Consider the following 17162-nt stretch of genomic DNA (forward strand, 5'->3'; position numbering starts at 1 on the left):
GTCACGCTTGTCATCACAAGTGGGCGGGTATTTAAATGCCTGCCCAGTTGAGATGTTCTCCAGCGTTCCCTGCAGCAAATGTACAGGAAGTTGGCAGACCGCACTTACACAAGCCAGATGCGCCGATATATCTGCAGATATATTGCGCATCGTCTGCTGCCGGGTCAATGTGATATTTTTTTGAAAGACGTCCCTCCTACATACATTGGGGGCATGCTTAATATTTCATTAGGTCACAGGCGCTTCTTTTCTGCCCAAAGGTAGGGGAAGAGGGATAAAGCTGCACCAGACAGCCAGTTCCCAGGAACAAAAATCCTCCCCCGCTTCCTCTAAGTCCACCGCATGACGCTAGGGCTCCACAGGCGGAGCCAGGTGCGGTGGGGGCGCATCTCCGGAACTTCAGCGATCAGTGGGTTCGCTCACGCGTGGATCCCTGGGTTCTGCAAGTGGTATCTCAGGGATACAAGCTGGAGTTCGAGGCCACACCCCCTCGCCGTTACCTCAAATCTGCCTTGCCGGCTGCTCCCAAAGAAAGGGAGGTAGTACTGGACGCTATTCACAAGCTGTACCTCCAGCAGGTGATAATTAAGGTACCCCCCCTTCAACAGGGGCGGGGTTACTATTCCACAATGTTTGTGGTACCGAAACCAGACGGTTCGGTGAGACCCATCCTAAATTTAAAGTCCTTGAACACTTATGTAAGGAAGTTCAAGTTCAAGATGGAATCGCTCAGGGCGGTTATTGCAAGCCTGGAAGATGGGGATTTTTATGGTGTCATTGGACATCAAGGATGCATACCTGCTGTCCCCATTTACCCGCCTCACCAGGAGTACCTCAGGTTTGTGGTACAGGACTGTCATTATCAATTCCAGACGTTGTCGTTTGGTCTGTCCACGGCACCGAGGGTATTTACCAATGTAATGGCCGAAATGATGATACTCTTTCGAAAGAAGGGAGTTATAATTATCCCGTACTTGGACGATCTCCTGATAAAGGCGAGGTCCAAGGAGCAGTTGCTAGTCAGCGTAGCACTATCTCAGGAAGTGCTGCATCAGCACGGCTGGATTCTGAATATCCCGAAGTCGCAGCTGATTCCTGCGACGCGTCTGCTGTTCCTGGGTATGGTTCTGGACACGGAACAAAAGAAGGTGTTTCTCCCGGAGGAGAAGGCCCAGGAATTATCATCTCTGGTCAGGGACCTCCTGAAACCAAAACAGGTGTCGGTGCATCACTGCACGCGAATCCTGGGAAAGATGGTAGCTTCTTACGAAGCGATTCCCTTCGGCAGGTTCCATGCAAGGATCTTCCAGTGGTATCTATTGGACAAGTGGTCCGGATCACATCTTCAGATGCATCGGTTGATCACCCTGTCCCCGAGGGCCAGGGTGTCTCTGCTGTGGTGGCTGCAGAGTGCTCATCTTATCGAGGGTCGCAGATTCGGCATACAGGACTGGGTCCTGGTGACCACGGATGCAAGCCTCCGAGGTTGGGGGCAGTCACGCAGGGAAGAAACTTCCAAGGACAATGGTCGAGTCAGGAAACTTTCCTACACATAAATATTCTGGAACTACGGGCCATTTACAATGCCCTGAGTCAAGCAGAATCCCTGCTTCAAAGCCAACCGGTGCTGATTCAGTCAGACAACATCACGGCAGTCGCCCATGTAAATCGACAGGGCGGCACAAGAAGCAGGATGGCAATGGCAGAAGCCGCAAAGATTCTTCGATGAACGGAGAATCACGTGCTAGCACTGTCGGCAGTGTTCATTCCGGGAGTGGACAACTGGGAAGCAGACTTCCTCAGCAGACATGACCTCTACCCGGGAGAGTGGGGACTTCATCCAGAAGTCTTCAAGCTTATTGTACACCGGTGGGAACGACCACAGGTGGACATGATGGTGTCCCGCCTCAACAAAAAGCTAAAAAGATATTGTGCCAGGTCAAGGGACCCTCAGGCGATAGCTGTGGACGCTCTGGTGACACCGTGGGTGTACCAGTCGGTTTATGTGTTCCCTCCTCTTCCTCTCATACCCTAGGTACTGAGGATAGTAAGAAAGAGAGGAGTAAGGACAATACTCATCGTTCCGGATTGGCCAAGAAGAACTTGGTACCCAGAACTACAAGAAATGATATCAGAGGACCCATGGCCTCTGCCCCTCAGACAGGACCTGCTACAGCAGGGGCCCTGTCTGTTCCAAGACTTACCGCGGCGGCGTTTGACGGCATGGTGGTTGAACGCTGGATCCTAGCAGAGAAGGGCATTCCAGACGAAGTCATTCCTACGCTAATAAAAGCTAGGAAGGATGTGACAGCTAAGCATTATCATCGCATATGGCGAAAATATGTTGCTTGGTGTGAGGCCAGGAAGGCCCCAACGGAAGAATTCCAGCTGTGTCTATTCCTGCACTTCCTACAGGCAGTAGTGACTATGGGCCTAAAATTGGGATCTATAAAAGTCCAGATTTCGGCCCTATCTATATTCTTTCAGAAAGAACTGGCTTCACTGCCTGAAGTTCAGACGTTTGTTAAGGGAGTGCTGCATATTCAGCCTCCTTTTGTGCCTCCAGTGGCACCTTGGGATCTCAACGTAGTGTTGGATTTCCTAAAATCACACTGGTTTGAGCCACTTAAGACCGTGGAGCTAAAATATCTCACGTGGAAGGTGGTCATGCTATTGGCCTTGGCTTCGGCCAGGCGGGATTCAGAATTAGCGGCTTTGTCGTGTAAAAGCCCGTATCTGATTTTCCATATGGACAGGGCGGAACTCAGGACTCGTCCCCAGTTTCTCCCTAAGGTGGTATCAGCGTTTCATTTGAACCAACCTATTGTGGTGCCTGCGGCTACTCGGGACTTGGAGGATTCCAAATTACTGGACGTAGTCCGTCCCTGAAAATCTATGTTTCCAGGATGCTAGAATCAGAAAGACTGACTCGCAATTTATCCTGCATGCAGCCAACAAGCTGAGTGCTCCTGCTTCGAAGCAGACCATTGCTCGCTGGATCTGTAGCACGATTCAACTTGCACATTCCGTGGCTGGACTGCCGCATCCTAAATCTGTAAAAGCCCATTCCACAAGGAAGGTGGGCTCAGGGCGGCTGCCCGAGGGGTCTCGGCTTTACAACTTTGCCGAGCTGCTACTTGGTCGGGTTCAAACACTTTTGCAAAATTCTACAAGTTTGATACCCTGGCTTAGGAGGTCCTTGAGTTTGCTCATTCGGTGCTGCAGAGTCATCCGAACTCTCCCGCCGTTTGGGAGCTTTGGTATAATCCCCATGGTCCTTACGGAGAACCCAGCATCCACTAGGACGTCAGAGAAAATAAGAATTTACTCACCGGTAACTCTATTTCTCGTAGTCCGTAGTGGATGCTGGGAGCCCGTCTCACGTGCGGACTCTCTGCAATACATGTATATAGTTATTGCTTAACTAAAGGGTTTTGTTCTGAGCCATCTGTTAATGAGGCTCATTTTGTTATTCATACTGTTAACTGGGTATAGTTATCACAAGTTTTACGGTTTGATTGGTGTGGCTGGTATGAGTCTTACCCTGGATTCCAAATCCTGGTAATGTCAGCTCTTCCGGGCACAGTTTCCCTAACTGAGGTCTGGAGGAAGGGCATAACGGGAGGAGCCAGTGCTTACCAGATATAGTACCTAATCTTTCTTTTAAGAGTGCCCAGTCTCCTGCGGAGCCTGTCTATACCCCATGGTCCTTACGGAGTACCCAGCATCCACTACGGACTACGAGAAATAGAATTACCGGTGAGAAAATTCTTATTTTTTCGTATTCTGTAGTGGATACTGGAGTGACATTAGTATCATGGGGTCCATTAGAGCCTGGCACTTTAAGAAATCATTAGTGTGTACTGGCTTCTTCCCTCTATGCCCCTCCTACCAGACTCAGTCTAGGAAAACTGTGCCCGAGATGGACATATTTTGAGAAGGATATAAACATAAAAAGCGGTGCGGTAATGAACCAATACACAACAATAACAAAGATAGAGTTAACCAAAACAGAGGAAAGCAATGAAAACTATATAAAAAGGATAGCAACACCAACCAAACATGGAACAGGGACAGCAACAGCAGACCCAACCAAGAACACTTACAACCAGGTAAGCAGGAACACGAAGCACTGAGGTGAGCACCCAGTATCCACTATGTACTACGAGAAAAGGAATTACCAGTAGGTATTAAATTCCTATTTTCTCTAACGTCCTAGTTGATACTGGGATGACATTAGTACCGTGGGGAAGTCCCAAAGCTCCTAGAATGGATGGGAGAGTGCTGAGACCCCTGTAAAACCACCTGACCAAACTTCAGGTCATCTCTGGCCAAGGTGTCGAACCTATAGAACTTTACAAACATGTTCGAACCAGACCAAGTAGCTGCAAGGCACAACTGTAAGGTCGAGACACCCTGGGCAGACGCCCAGGAAGAACCCACCAACCGTGTGGAGTGGGCCTGGATAGAATTAGGCAATGGTAATGCTGCTGAAGAATAGGCTTGTTGAATGGTCAACCTGAACCAACGAGCAATAGAGTGCTTAGAAGCAGGACGACCAATTTTGGTAGCGTCATAAAGGACAAAAAGGGAGTCATACTTCCTGTGACAAGCTGTCCTCTTGATGTAAATCCTCAAAGCCCTCACAACGTCCAAGGACTTTGGAGCAACCGATGTGTCAGACAGTACCGGAACCACTATCGGTTGATCAATGTGAAAAGCCAATGCTACTTTCTGCAAAAACTGCGGGCGAGTCCTGAACTCTGCCCTATCCTTGTGAAATATCAAATATGGGCTCTTAGAGGATAAGGCCCCCAATTATGATACACAGCTGCAAAGGCTAAAACTAGCAATATGGCTGGCCTCCACGTTAGATATTTCAAGTCTACCCTGTGTAAGGGTTCAAACCAGTCCAACTGGAGAAAGGTCAAGACCACATTGAGATCCCACGGAGCCATGGGAGGGACAAAGGGTGGCTCAATGTGAAGAACACCCTTTAGGAAAGTCTGTTATTCTGGTAGTACCGCTAGTTGTCTCTGGAAGAAGATGGAGAGAGACGAAATCAGAACTTTGATGGAGCCTAACCGTAGGCCCTTATCCACACCTGCTTGCAGGAAAAGTAGAAAACGGTCAAGTCAAAATTCCACAGGAGGATATTTTCTATAATATTTGTTTGGACGTAAACACCTTACAGGCCTGGACCATAGTATAAATAACGTTGGATGGAAGACCTTTTCTAGTCAAGATCTCCCTCTCAACTTCCAAGCCATCAAACGTAGCCGCAGTAAGTCTGGAGGCTAACTGTCCTTGTTGAAGAAGGTCCTTGTGTAGTGGCATAGGCCAGGGTTCCTCCAGAGACATGGTCAGGAGATCCGCATACCAAGCCCGTTGAGGCCAATCCGGGGCAAATAGAATTTCCAGAACTCTTTCCCTTTTGAGATTTTTTAGAACTCTTGGAATGAGAGGGATTGGAGTGAACAGGTATACAAACTGGTAGTTCCACGGCGCCGTCAGAGCATCCACTGCTGCAGCCTGTGGATCCCTCATTCTGGAACAGTAATGACGGAGCTTCTCATTGAGACGAGAAGCCATCAGGTCTATCTGCGGACAGCCCCACCGGTGAATTAGTTGTTGGAACTGTGACGACAAAGCCTGCGCGTCGTGTCGCACAGTGGTAAACGCCACGGGGTTACTTTCTTAGCCCTGGTCCTCCCCCATGTACTTAACTAATTGGTGATATGTAATTGGTTATATGCCAGGCAATATTGTATTGTGTTGTTGTTATGTTATTGTGTTGTGTTGTTATTACAGCCGTGGTCTGTAAGCAGGCGAGTTGTCAAGTCAATGCTGTGTAACAGTTGTTACCTGGACACCGCCTTTATCAGGAGATCGTCCAGGTATGGGACTATGTTGAGCAATTGCAGCATCATCTCCGCCAAGTGTTGATCCAGTACCGCAAACTGAAGGTAAACCTGATGAGGCAGCCATATTAGTGTTGAAGTAAAAAATATTACATAGAGAGAACATACAGACTCCACACATATGAGTCGCTAAGCTTGCAAATACGTGCAGCGAGCACAGCAATATATGGTAACATACGCATTTACACAGACATACCACAGAGATAGTTTCGACACATATTTCATACAGCACACAATTATAACATATCAAGCGCCAGACATCATAATGATTTAAAATGATATAATGGAGTAACGTCATGTATGTGTATTATTGGAGCTGAGCAAGATAGACATGTCGTGTTTGGTATTACAGTAACCAGATTAATGTGTAGATTCATTTGATACTTGTTATTAAGTTGTAGGACATTGCTATGAGTAGTTATGATTAAATGTATGAAAGCTAAAGTCACTCTTATTAGGACAATGGACATTCCAAACAGGTGGTGGACAGGAAACTGATGCCAGCCCTTTTGATGTCTTCAAGGCTGGACCTGGTTTGCATATGAATTGACCAGTGACTCATCATGAATGAGAAAGTTCCCTCCCTTAGACTAGATGTGTGCACTCCCCCAAACTATATAGCACATTGCTGTTCAGACACACAGCGGTTGCTGTTTTTGGCCCAGACGATGGTGGAGATGTTGCCAGACCAGTTCCTACATGATTTTACTGAGAGAGAGAGAGTGATATGGAGGGAAGACTTTTATATGAGAAAGATATGGTGATGTATTTGCTGGCCTGTAACTGTATGTATTTGATTTAGTTTGTATTAACTGCTTACTGTATTAATTGTAACCATGTAACTATATGTATACTGTACATTGAATACATATCCTTTTAATAACAAATATATACATCAATGAGTTTTGGAACTCCTCCGATAATGTGTGGGTGTATTGTTTTCTCTTAAGGGATACAGTGTTTTGCGATGTATAGCGCACATTCATGGCACATGGTAATAAGATGTGCAGGCGTCTACAGTATATATTAGAGCGGGCATTTTAAATATTTGTTAGAAAGCAATTTGGTATTTACAGATGGGCCCTCGTCAGGATATCATGGTCTTAATAATGCACTGTACATTACAAACGCGACGCTGTGGTCGATCAGCTTATGGTGGATGCATCGTGACGCTGACAAATCATATCCGTGTGTTCTGTTGTGTTATCAGTAAGCCGCTGATATGAAATTCAAGGGACAATGTGTTTCTCATAATATTTAAGATGCTAAAGCGTATTTTTTTTTTCATTATGCAAATTGAAACAGTTTCCATATAGTGCAATACATGCCCAAAGACAAAATGTGGACATTAGTCTCATAGCACGGTGATTGTAGTTACAAGGATGACAACAAAGAGAAAGAAGAATAAAGAGGTTAACAGACATATATATGTCATCCTACGCTATATATCATGCAACAAAAAACATATTCTGGAATAAAGAGCACTTCGTAACAGTATCACTCATTAACATGGTAGCCATATGATATTTGAGGTAGCAAACAGTTGGAAACCTTTAACAATTAAAAGGGGGTGGACAAGGGGAAGAAAGGGAAAAAGGGGAAGGGGAGGAAGTGGATTAGGGCCCTCATTCCAAGTTGTTCGCTCGCAAGCTGCATTTAGCAGATTTACTCACGCTAAGCCGCCGCCTACTGGGAGTGAATCTTAGCTTCTTAAAATTGCGAACGACGTATTCGCAATATTGCGATTACACCTCTCTTAGAAGTTTCTGAGTAGCTCCAGACTTACTCGGCATCTGCAATCAGTTCAGTGCTTGTCGTTCCTGGTTTGACGTCACAAACACACCCAGCGTTCGCCCAGACACTCCCCCGTTTCTCCAGCCACTCCTGCATTTTTCCCAGAAACGGTAGCGTTTTTTCGCACACACCCATAAAACGGCCAGTTTCCGCCCAGTAACACCCACTTCCTGTCAAACACATTACGATCACCAGAACGATGAAAAAGCCGTGAGTAAAATTCCTAACTGCATAGCAAATTTACTTGGCGCAGTCGCACTGTGGAAATTGCGCATGCGTACTAAGCGGAAAATTGCTGCAATGCGAAAAAATTTACAGAGCGAACAACTCGGAATGACCATCTAGGTCACATACATAAATCTTTCAGAAACCAGAGAGGAGGCACCAGCAAGTTCCATCCTCAGTGTGTATTCAGGGGTGCGTAATCAACATAGGTCTTAGTGGTCTTGAACTCTATCCAGCGAAGCCAAGTGGCTAAATAATCAGAGTATCTAAGGCGTCAGAGTAAACATCCTCCATATGCATATAGAAATCAGTGCGCTGGAACCATTCCCATATTGTCGGCGGGTTTACAGACCGCCAATGTACTGGGAGAACCGCTCTCGCCGCATTATTTAAGTGTTTAAGGAGGGACTTCTTGTAGTGAGACAAGGGGACATTCGAGTGTGAGAGAAGCCAAAAGTCCGGGCCCGTCGGCACTGGGCCTCCCAGAATCTCCTCTGATATTTTAATAATTGTGTTCCAGAAGGGGGCAATTGACGGGCAGTTCCACCAAATATGGATCAACGTACCAGTATCCCTACTACATCGCCAGTACAGGGGAGAGACTGAAGGGTAAAATTTATGGAGAAGAGAGGGGCACCTGTACCATCTCATCAATAATTTGTATTGTGTTTCCACAACTTCCAGGCTAGTGGAGCATTGTGCCATAACCTTGCAGTGTGTATCCCAATGGATCTTAATTCCCCGATGTAGTAAGTCTTTATCCCAGGCATCACAGAAAGAAGGGACAGCAGGGAAACAGCCCTGCAGTAAGATTTTATAAATACCCGACACTACATGTGATGGGGCCGACTCCTGATTGCACATGGCTTCAAAGGGAGTAAGAACCTTATAAAGGTCTATTGCTCCTTTCTGCGAGGTAATGAAATGGTGCACCTGGAGGAAGAACCAGTAGTCCTTAGCGGTTATATCACCCATTGCCTGTATCGGAGAACGTTTTGAGTTTGCCATGTGCAAGAAGGTGGACCACCCTTGTCACATCCGCCCTCTCCCATCTAGAAGCAATCGTATTGGACTCTCCCAGGGGGAACAGTGGGTTATCGAAAATAGGTATTAGGGATGTCCGTCTAGATAAGACTCCCAGCTTATAGCGAAGTGTCTGCCATAAAGCTAAAGTGGGCCCCACGGTAGGATGGAATGAGCGGCTAATTTTAGGAGACCAGGGCACTGCCTGTAAATTAAGATTAGTGGAAGAAGCCTCCAGATCAACCCACTGTTTCCTAGGACCGGGGCGGGACCAATCGACAATCCTATGCAGTAATGTGGCATGGTAGTACGCAGAAATCAGAGGCAGTTGTTGTCTGCCCTGAGACTTCAGTCTAGATAAATGGCTGTGCTTGAACCTAGGTTTCCGCCCACCCCAAATGAAGTGGCTTATCGCCTTGTGTGCTTCAGCTAAAAATTAAGGGGGGAGTTTCAGATGGTTTGAAAGAGATATAACAGCCTAGGAAGAATGTTCATCTTCACTATATTTATGCGGCCTAGCCATAAGAACCTCTGCGTGAGCCAGCACGCCATCTCCTGGCGCAGTTTGCGGAGGAGAGGGGTGTGGTTAATAGCAACTATGGCATCTAGCGTCAAGGGGATTTGAATCCCTAGGTATGTAATATGGGATTTCTGCCATGTAAATTGAAATGACTGCGCCAAAAGGTAAGCCGTAGCAGGTGGGAGCATAATATTCATTGCCGTGGACTTAGAATAATTAATTTTAAAATTTGATAGGTTTCCGAATCGCGCAAATTCCTTCATAAGGCTGGGTAGAGAAATCAAGGGGTTCGTTATGACCGCCAGTAAGTCGTCTGTGAAGAGGGCCAAGCAGTGGTCAATCTTGCCCACCTGCAGGCCCACAATGTTAGGGTTACATCTGATCGCACGGGCCAGGGCCTCCATACAGAGGACAAAGATTAAAGGTGAGAGCGGGCAGCCCTGGCGCGTTCCATTGGATATCGGTATTGGTTCGGAGAGAACGTCATTCACCCTAACCCGAGCAGATGAAGCTCTATACAGCCAGAGAATCCTCTGCAAGAAAACCTCCCCCAGCCCCAGGTGTCTGAGCACCGCCTCCATAAAGTCCCAGTCCACCCGATCAAAGGCCTTTTCTGCGTCTGTGGAGAGGAGCATAAGAGGGACATCATTTGCCTGTGCATGCGCTATCAGATCAATGACTCTGATAGTATTATCCCTTGCCTCTCTGCCCATAACAAAACCTACCTGGTCAGGGTATACTATATCTGGTAATAATGGCTTAAGGCGATTAGCCATAAGTTTTGCAAATAATTTGATATCTACATTCAGCAGCGATATCGGCCGATAGCTGGAAGGGAGTGTCGGATCTTTGGATTCTTTCGGAATGACAGTAATATTGGCACTCAGGGACTGGCCTGACAGAGGGACCGCTGATGATATGGCGTTGCAGGCCTGCAGGAGAAAGGGGCGGAGCCTACCTTGAAAGGCCTTATAATATGTGATCGGGAAACCATCCGGTCCTGGGCTTTTACCATTGGGGGAAGACTTTAGGGCGACCAGCAGTTCTTCCTCAGTGAAAGGATCATCTAGGGCCTGTGCAACGCCTGTTGGGATAGTTGGAAAAGTAATTTCGTCCAGAAATACCTGTATGTCACGTATATGAGCTATGCGCGCAGACGGTGTACGTGTAGAGGTCAGATTGTATAGAGCCGAGTAGTAAGTATGAAAAATCCCAGCTATTTCCGTATCAGAGGCATGGGGTTGCCCGTCAGCGTCTGTGAGCTTAGATATATACGTCAAGGATCTCTGGGCTCTAAGAGCACGTGCCAGAAGTTTACCGGGTCTGTTTCCCCATCTATGGTATTTATGGCGACATTTACGAAATGCCCTGCGGGTACCATCGCTGAGCAAATTATTAAGAGCTTGTCTCGCCATTTGGAGATCAGCTAAAGTGTCGGACGCTAATGTGGATTTATGTGCCAATTCTAGTTTTTTAATTTTCTCTAGCAGGGCGTTTCTGCACTCAGCTTTTTGTTTTTTCAGGTGTGTGCCCAGTTGTATGCACTTACCCCGTATCACACATTTATGCGCCTCCCACAATATCACCGGAAAGACATCGCCAGTTGCATTTAAAGAAATGTAATCCTCTATTGCCTTCTCAATCTGGTCTCGATAAACAGGGTCCCGAAGGAGTTGTTCATTGAACCGCCAGTGCTTAGGAGGTGGATGCTGGAGAGAAAGTGTGAGCGTGACTTAGGCGTGGTTGGATAGTGCAATTTGGCCGATGGTAGCATCAGTCAGTAGGTCTAGATGTGCATGGCTCATGCAGAGGTAATCTATTCGGGAGTAGGAGTTGTGTGGGGATGAGTAAAAGGTAAAATCCCTATCTGACGGGTGTAGAAGACGCCAAGAATCAACCAGTTGAAAATCATGCAAGACAGCTCTAAACCGTCTGGATTCTCTAAGAGTAGTCCTCGGAGACTCAGAAGAGGAATCCAAGTGGGGTTCAAGGACCCAGTTAAGATCCCCTCCCGCCACCAAAGTACCCACCAGGTTTTGCTCAACTAGCTCCAGGGAGTCTCTGGGGAACCGGGTTTGGCCCTGGTTAGGAAGGTAGAGATTAACAAAAGTGAATGTCTGATGGGCTATGGTAGCTCTAACCAGAATCCCCCTCCCATCACCTATTTGCATTTTGGAAATATCCGACAGTCTCAGATGCTTGGCAAAGAGAATGGCGACACCTATAGCCTTCGCTCCGTGTAATCGTTAAAGTAACCGTTTAGAAAGTGGCGAGAGCGGAGACCCGGAGAGGCCCCCCTCTTGAAATGTGTTTCTTGTAAGAAAACAACCTCCGCCCCATCAGTATGCAAGGTATGTAGTATGCCTGACCTCTTTTCAGGGATATTTAATCCCTTCACATTGCAAGAGACGATTTTTAAGATAGCCATAATGGAAGGAATGTAAGAACTGACTTACTGAATGATATACCATAGCTATAGCTCCAATATATTTTAGCACCAAGAATAACCTGAAGTTGGCGGTAGTATGTGAGGGAAGGGGTTGGTGTTGGAAACACATGAGGAAAGAAAGGAGGACACGGATAACTCAACGTAGAGAAAAAACAAAAAACAAAAACATATAAAACAACATATTATAGCAATCTCTGCATTGAAAGCCATGGGTAATAACTAAGCATCCCATGGTCTAAAAAATATACAGCAGAGAAGGGGGTTCAAAGGGTGATAATGGGTGCAACAATCCAGGGGGGCTCCTTAACAATATAAGGGTGGGCAGGAGGAGGTAATTGAGGGTTTTTTGAAGTGTTTGTTATCCCCAAAACTCCGGAGCTCACTGGATGTGCTGCTTCCTCCCTCTGTAGCCAGGCCACGCCCCCCATCTTTGTCTCTTTTGTCTCTTTCTCTTCTATTGTTCTGTCCCACACCGCCTATTCTTCTGTGGTCACCATCTGTCATTATTAGTGACTGTGTTTATGTGCTCTATATTGATTTTCAAGCTTGGCTTTTGGCTCTCTCGACTGATGACTTGATGGCCATTTCCTCCTCTCATGACTGACATTACATTTTGCTCCTGGAATGTTCAGGGAATTATTTCCCTGCTAAGAGATGTAAATTTATAATTTATCTTAATCTGATGAAGTCTGATATAACATTTCTGCAGAAAAAGCATCTTACTGATGCAGAACAAAAATGATCAATGCTCCAACAGAAAGTTTTAGCCTTTTCCTCAAAATCCAAAGGTGCGGCCGTATTGCCTCAAGAGAATCTTCCTGTTACAGTAGGGTGGCAGACCCTGATGGCAGATACATTCTAATTGTGAATTAATTATTTGGCTCTACATGTACAATATGCTGTCATGAACCGGGGACTCACATCCGGTGACAGTCTCCAGTGGCTGGCTGTACGGCTGTGGAGGTCTGCCGGGGGGCTGCTGGTGTGTTGCAGCCGAGGGGGGAGCGGGTGACTGTGAGGCCTGCGGCTGCTGGAATGCTGTGCGGGGAGTCTGTCTTAGCAAAGGCCCATTCTCTTGCATTTCTGCAGTGCTGGGAACCGCCATGTTGGGGACCAATTTACTGTGTGCCAATGAGATTTAGGCTCTGGTCTCTTCCAGCCAATCACGGGCTGGCTGCTCAGGTAAAAGGGGTTGGTTCAGGCTCAGACCTTGCCAGGGCTTTATGTTTCTGTCCCAGTACAGGTGTCTTACAACTGCGCTCCCACAGGTTCACCTGTGTGCCTTTCCAGTGTCTCTAGGATTTCAGTTTGACGGAATTGTCACCTCAGCTGCCATTTGCTGCACAAGTGGTTATCCCAGCCCCGCGAGCCACTTAGGACGATGCCTCCTGGAGTATTATCCGTCGAGGATTATCCTGCAATCTTCCAGCTTGTCTCAGCCACGCCCAACAATTATCCATTCTACAAAACTCCTTCAGTGTCCTTTAGCCATGTCTAACAATCTTTTTTATTATACAAACTCTTTCAAATTACTCTGCTCCATGAATATTCTGCATTCAAGTCTTCCAGGATTCTTCATCTTTGTTGAAGTTTTTCGTCTTATGTCTTTTCTTTAATAAAAGTATAAGTACATTCATCCTCCTCGCTTTCTACTCACAGAAGCATTCACTTCCTCTGCTAACACTCATCCAACGGATTCACAAGCTCAGCAGTTTGTGACATATGCATTATATATGTACCTACCTCTTATGATGAGTCTTTTTCCTTAACATGCTTATGCTATTATATCCAAGATACTTGTTTGAGTTTTAGCGGAGACTTCTATATAGTTGGCTCTCGTTGTATGGATCGCCAGTCGCAAGCCTCTACTCCTTTTAGAGAAAAGAAATTAGGTATCCCCTACCTCACCCCTACCTACACCTCATTAATGTGTAGTGTTTACACATCCCACTGATAGGGAATACACCTTTTATTCTTCACCCCACAAGTCATTCTGTAGAGTTGATTATCTTTTATTGTGTAACGCCAGTGTATGTAAAGCGAAATCCTCAGCTATTGACGTTTTAAGCCTCACTGACCACTCATTAATTTGATTTACTATTAGCCCTTCTATTTCCTCTGGTACATTCTATTCCTGGCGCATATTTAACATCTTCTACTAAATTTAAAGACTCCCCACAAACCTTTTGGAATAACTATGGTTTTACCAATGTCGTACATTCCAGTAACGCCTTCTGTATTGGCTGGCAGCAAAAGCTATTATATGGGTGACATACTCTCTTGTACAGCTCATCATAATAGACACCAGTTGGAAAGTATATGTAAGGCGCAGATTGCACTGACAGAAGCATACCAAACCCTCCGCCAATCCTCTACACCTTCCTCCAAAAAGGCTTTTGAGGAATGTGGAATCCATTATGATGCCCTTGTACAACACGCAGGGGATCGCAAAATACGTGGTAATAAATATATTTCTCTTACGTCCTAGAGGATGCTGTGGTTCATTTAGTACCATGCAGTATAGACGGGTCCATTAGGAGCCACTGGCACTTTAAGAGTTTAATAGTGTGGGCTGGCCCCTCTCTCTATGCCCCTCCTATCAGACCCAGTTTAGAAAATGTGCCCGGGGGAGCCAGTCACAGCTAGGGGAGCTCCTAGCAGTTTTCTTAGTTTTACTATTTTTAAGAGTTTGTTTTTTTACAGGCAGGCTGCCGGCAACAGTCTCCCTGCTTCGTTAGACTTAGTAGGGGAGTAGGAACCAACTTAATGAAGATTTAATGGTTCTCTACTCTGCTGACAGGACATTAAGCTCCTGAGGGAAATGATCGTAAGTCCACAAGGCGACCAACACTCCTGCAGCACGGCCGCCACCCCCTAACAGAGCCAGAAGATAGAAGGTGGTGAGTGCAGCGTCGGCGTCACGGTTAGCATGTCGCCAGCGGGTATGGCAGCACAAGGGTAGGTGCGCAGCTCACACAAGGCTGCGCTCTGTGGGGGGCTCAGCAACATCTTGTACGTAGGCGCTAGAGGGCAATCCTGAGCAAGCGCGCAAACCCTACACTGGTACGTAGCTAACGGGGGCTAATACCACTGTTGGCACAAATTCCACAGCCAGTATAAAACAGATAAGTGTGGGAGAGCCGCGCACCATTGCAGGGGTGGGGGGGGGGCTTCTCAGAGCGGATCCAGAACTCACCAGTGCCGTTTTCTCCCTGCAGACACAGACAGAATGCTGACGGGGAGCGCTTCCCTCCACATAACTCCACTGCGGTACCAGGGTGTTTTAGACGGGGTGGGGGGGGGGGAGGAAGGTGATTAGGTACTAGTTAACCTATTAAGGTTATCTAGTTAGCGCTGGGTTTTTATCATAACAAAAGCCTGAGGGGTGCAGGGTGGCTGGCTCCTTATACTCTGTCTCTCTCTGAAGGCTCTGGGGGAAACTCTGACTGTGTGTGTGTGTGTGTGTGTGTGTGTGTGTGTCCGTGTCCACATTACCATGTCTGAGGACTCGGTGTCCTGTGCTGCAGAATGTTTATCATCTCCTGAGGAGTCTATTCCATGTACACAAGAATGCAAAATACTTTCTCTGACTTCTGGATCCGAATCCACATGGGTGGATTCTTTAAGGGGGGGGTGATGCCCTAGATTTCAACTATAATGTCACATGCTGAAAAGGAGATGCATTTTTTGAGAAATTCTGTGGAGGATATGATATATTTAGCCGCCACTTCCTTGTCTAAAAACCCACCTACATACCCACAAAAACGTACACTTGCCCAGATAATGCAAGCTGACATGGATACCGACTCTGATACAGGAGACGGTGATGGGGATATACAGGGAGGGGATGCATCCCTTGCTAAAGGGGCGCAACTAATGATTGAAGCCATTACGGATGTTTTGAATATCTCTGAGAAGGTACCTGAGCAGGAATAGGAGTATTATTTTACCTTAAATAAGAAATCCTCGCTTACCTTCCCTGCTTCTAAGGAGTTAAACTCTTTATTTGAAAAGTCCTGGAAAACCCAGAGAAAAGATTCCAGATCCCTAAAAGAATTCTCATTGCTTACCCGGTCCCTAGTGTGCATAGAAAGAAGTGGGAAAACCCCCTATAGTAAACGCTTCTGTATCTAGGTTGTCGAAGAAGGTTGTTTTACCTGTCCCCGGCTCGACGTTCTTAAAGAAGCTAGCTGACTGAAAGATTGAGACTTCTCTCAAATCATTAGACACTGCTACGGGAGTGGCACTGAGACCACTATTGCTTGTGCATGGATTTCTAAAGCCATAGTAAAGTGGTCAGGCACATTACTGGAGGGATTAGATACTATGGACAGGAATGACATTGAATTGTTTTTACGTCACATACAGGATTCTGCAGGTTTCATGGTAAAGGCCATGAAGGACATTGGACTGCTTAATGCAAGGGCTAAATCCATGGCAGTCTCGGCACGCAGAGGACTCTGGCTACATTAATGGACTGCGGATGCAGAATCAAAGAGAAGTGTGGAGAACTTACCCTTTATAGGTCAGGCATTGTTTGGGGTGGCTCTGGGTGTGTGGATATCCATGGCAAATGCGAGTAAGTCCACCTTTCTTCCCTCCGCAACTGCAACGGCTTGGAAATCTTATCCTACACTGCAGTCTTTTGGACCGCAAAATTTTAAAAATCCAAAGGTTCCCCCTTCTTTAGAGGAGGTCGGGGAAAATCCAGAAAACCTGCACCAACAGGTTCCCAGGAACAGAAACCAGGTTCTGCTTCCTCAAAATCTTCAGCATGACAGTGGACCTTCCAGCCTGGAGATCGGGCAGGTGGGAGCGACACTAAAAGATGTCAGTCACATCTGGGGTCATCATGCCTAGACCCCTGAGTAAAAGATATTGTGGCCCAGGGGTACAGACTGGAGTTTCAGGAACTCCCGCCTAACAGATTCTTCAAATCAGGCTTACCAGCTTCTCTGACAGAAAGTACAATCCTGCAGGAAGACATTCAAAACTTGGTACAAACAAATGTCATTGTTCAGTTCCACCTCACCTAAAAAACAAGGGTTATTACTCAAATCTGTTTGTGGTACCGAAACCAGACGGTTCGGTAAGACCAAGAACCTAAAGTCATTGAACCTCTACTTCAGTGATTTTCAACCTTTCTCAACTCGCGGCACACCTAACAAGACTTTAAATTCCCAAGGCACGCTATCAGTTACCCACGGGGGGAAAAACACATTGGCCCCCA

General features: G+C 46.5%; 1 protein-coding gene across 1 annotated transcript in view; it reads right to left on the bottom strand.

Moving 5' to 3' along the window:
* LOC135057128 (uncharacterized) overlaps positions 1 to 17162 on the bottom strand; it is a 116107-nt gene that overhangs the window by 55360 nt on the left and 43585 nt on the right. The window contains exons 8-12 of the mRNA XM_063963024.1: positions 15907 to 15948; positions 11033 to 11192; positions 10442 to 10567; positions 9684 to 10102; positions 5866 to 5972 (exon numbers count right to left, since the gene is read on the bottom strand). Of these exons, the coding sequence (XP_063819094.1) occupies positions 5866 to 5972; positions 9684 to 10102; positions 10442 to 10567; positions 11033 to 11192; positions 15907 to 15948 (854 nt within the window). The remainder of the gene's footprint in view (positions 1 to 5865; positions 5973 to 9683; positions 10103 to 10441; positions 10568 to 11032; positions 11193 to 15906; positions 15949 to 17162) is intronic.

This window comes from Pseudophryne corroboree, chromosome 3 (assembly GCF_028390025.1).
Source record: "Pseudophryne corroboree isolate aPseCor3 chromosome 3, aPseCor3.hap2, whole genome shotgun sequence".
Taxonomy (NCBI): domain Eukaryota; kingdom Metazoa; phylum Chordata; class Amphibia; order Anura; family Myobatrachidae; genus Pseudophryne; species Pseudophryne corroboree.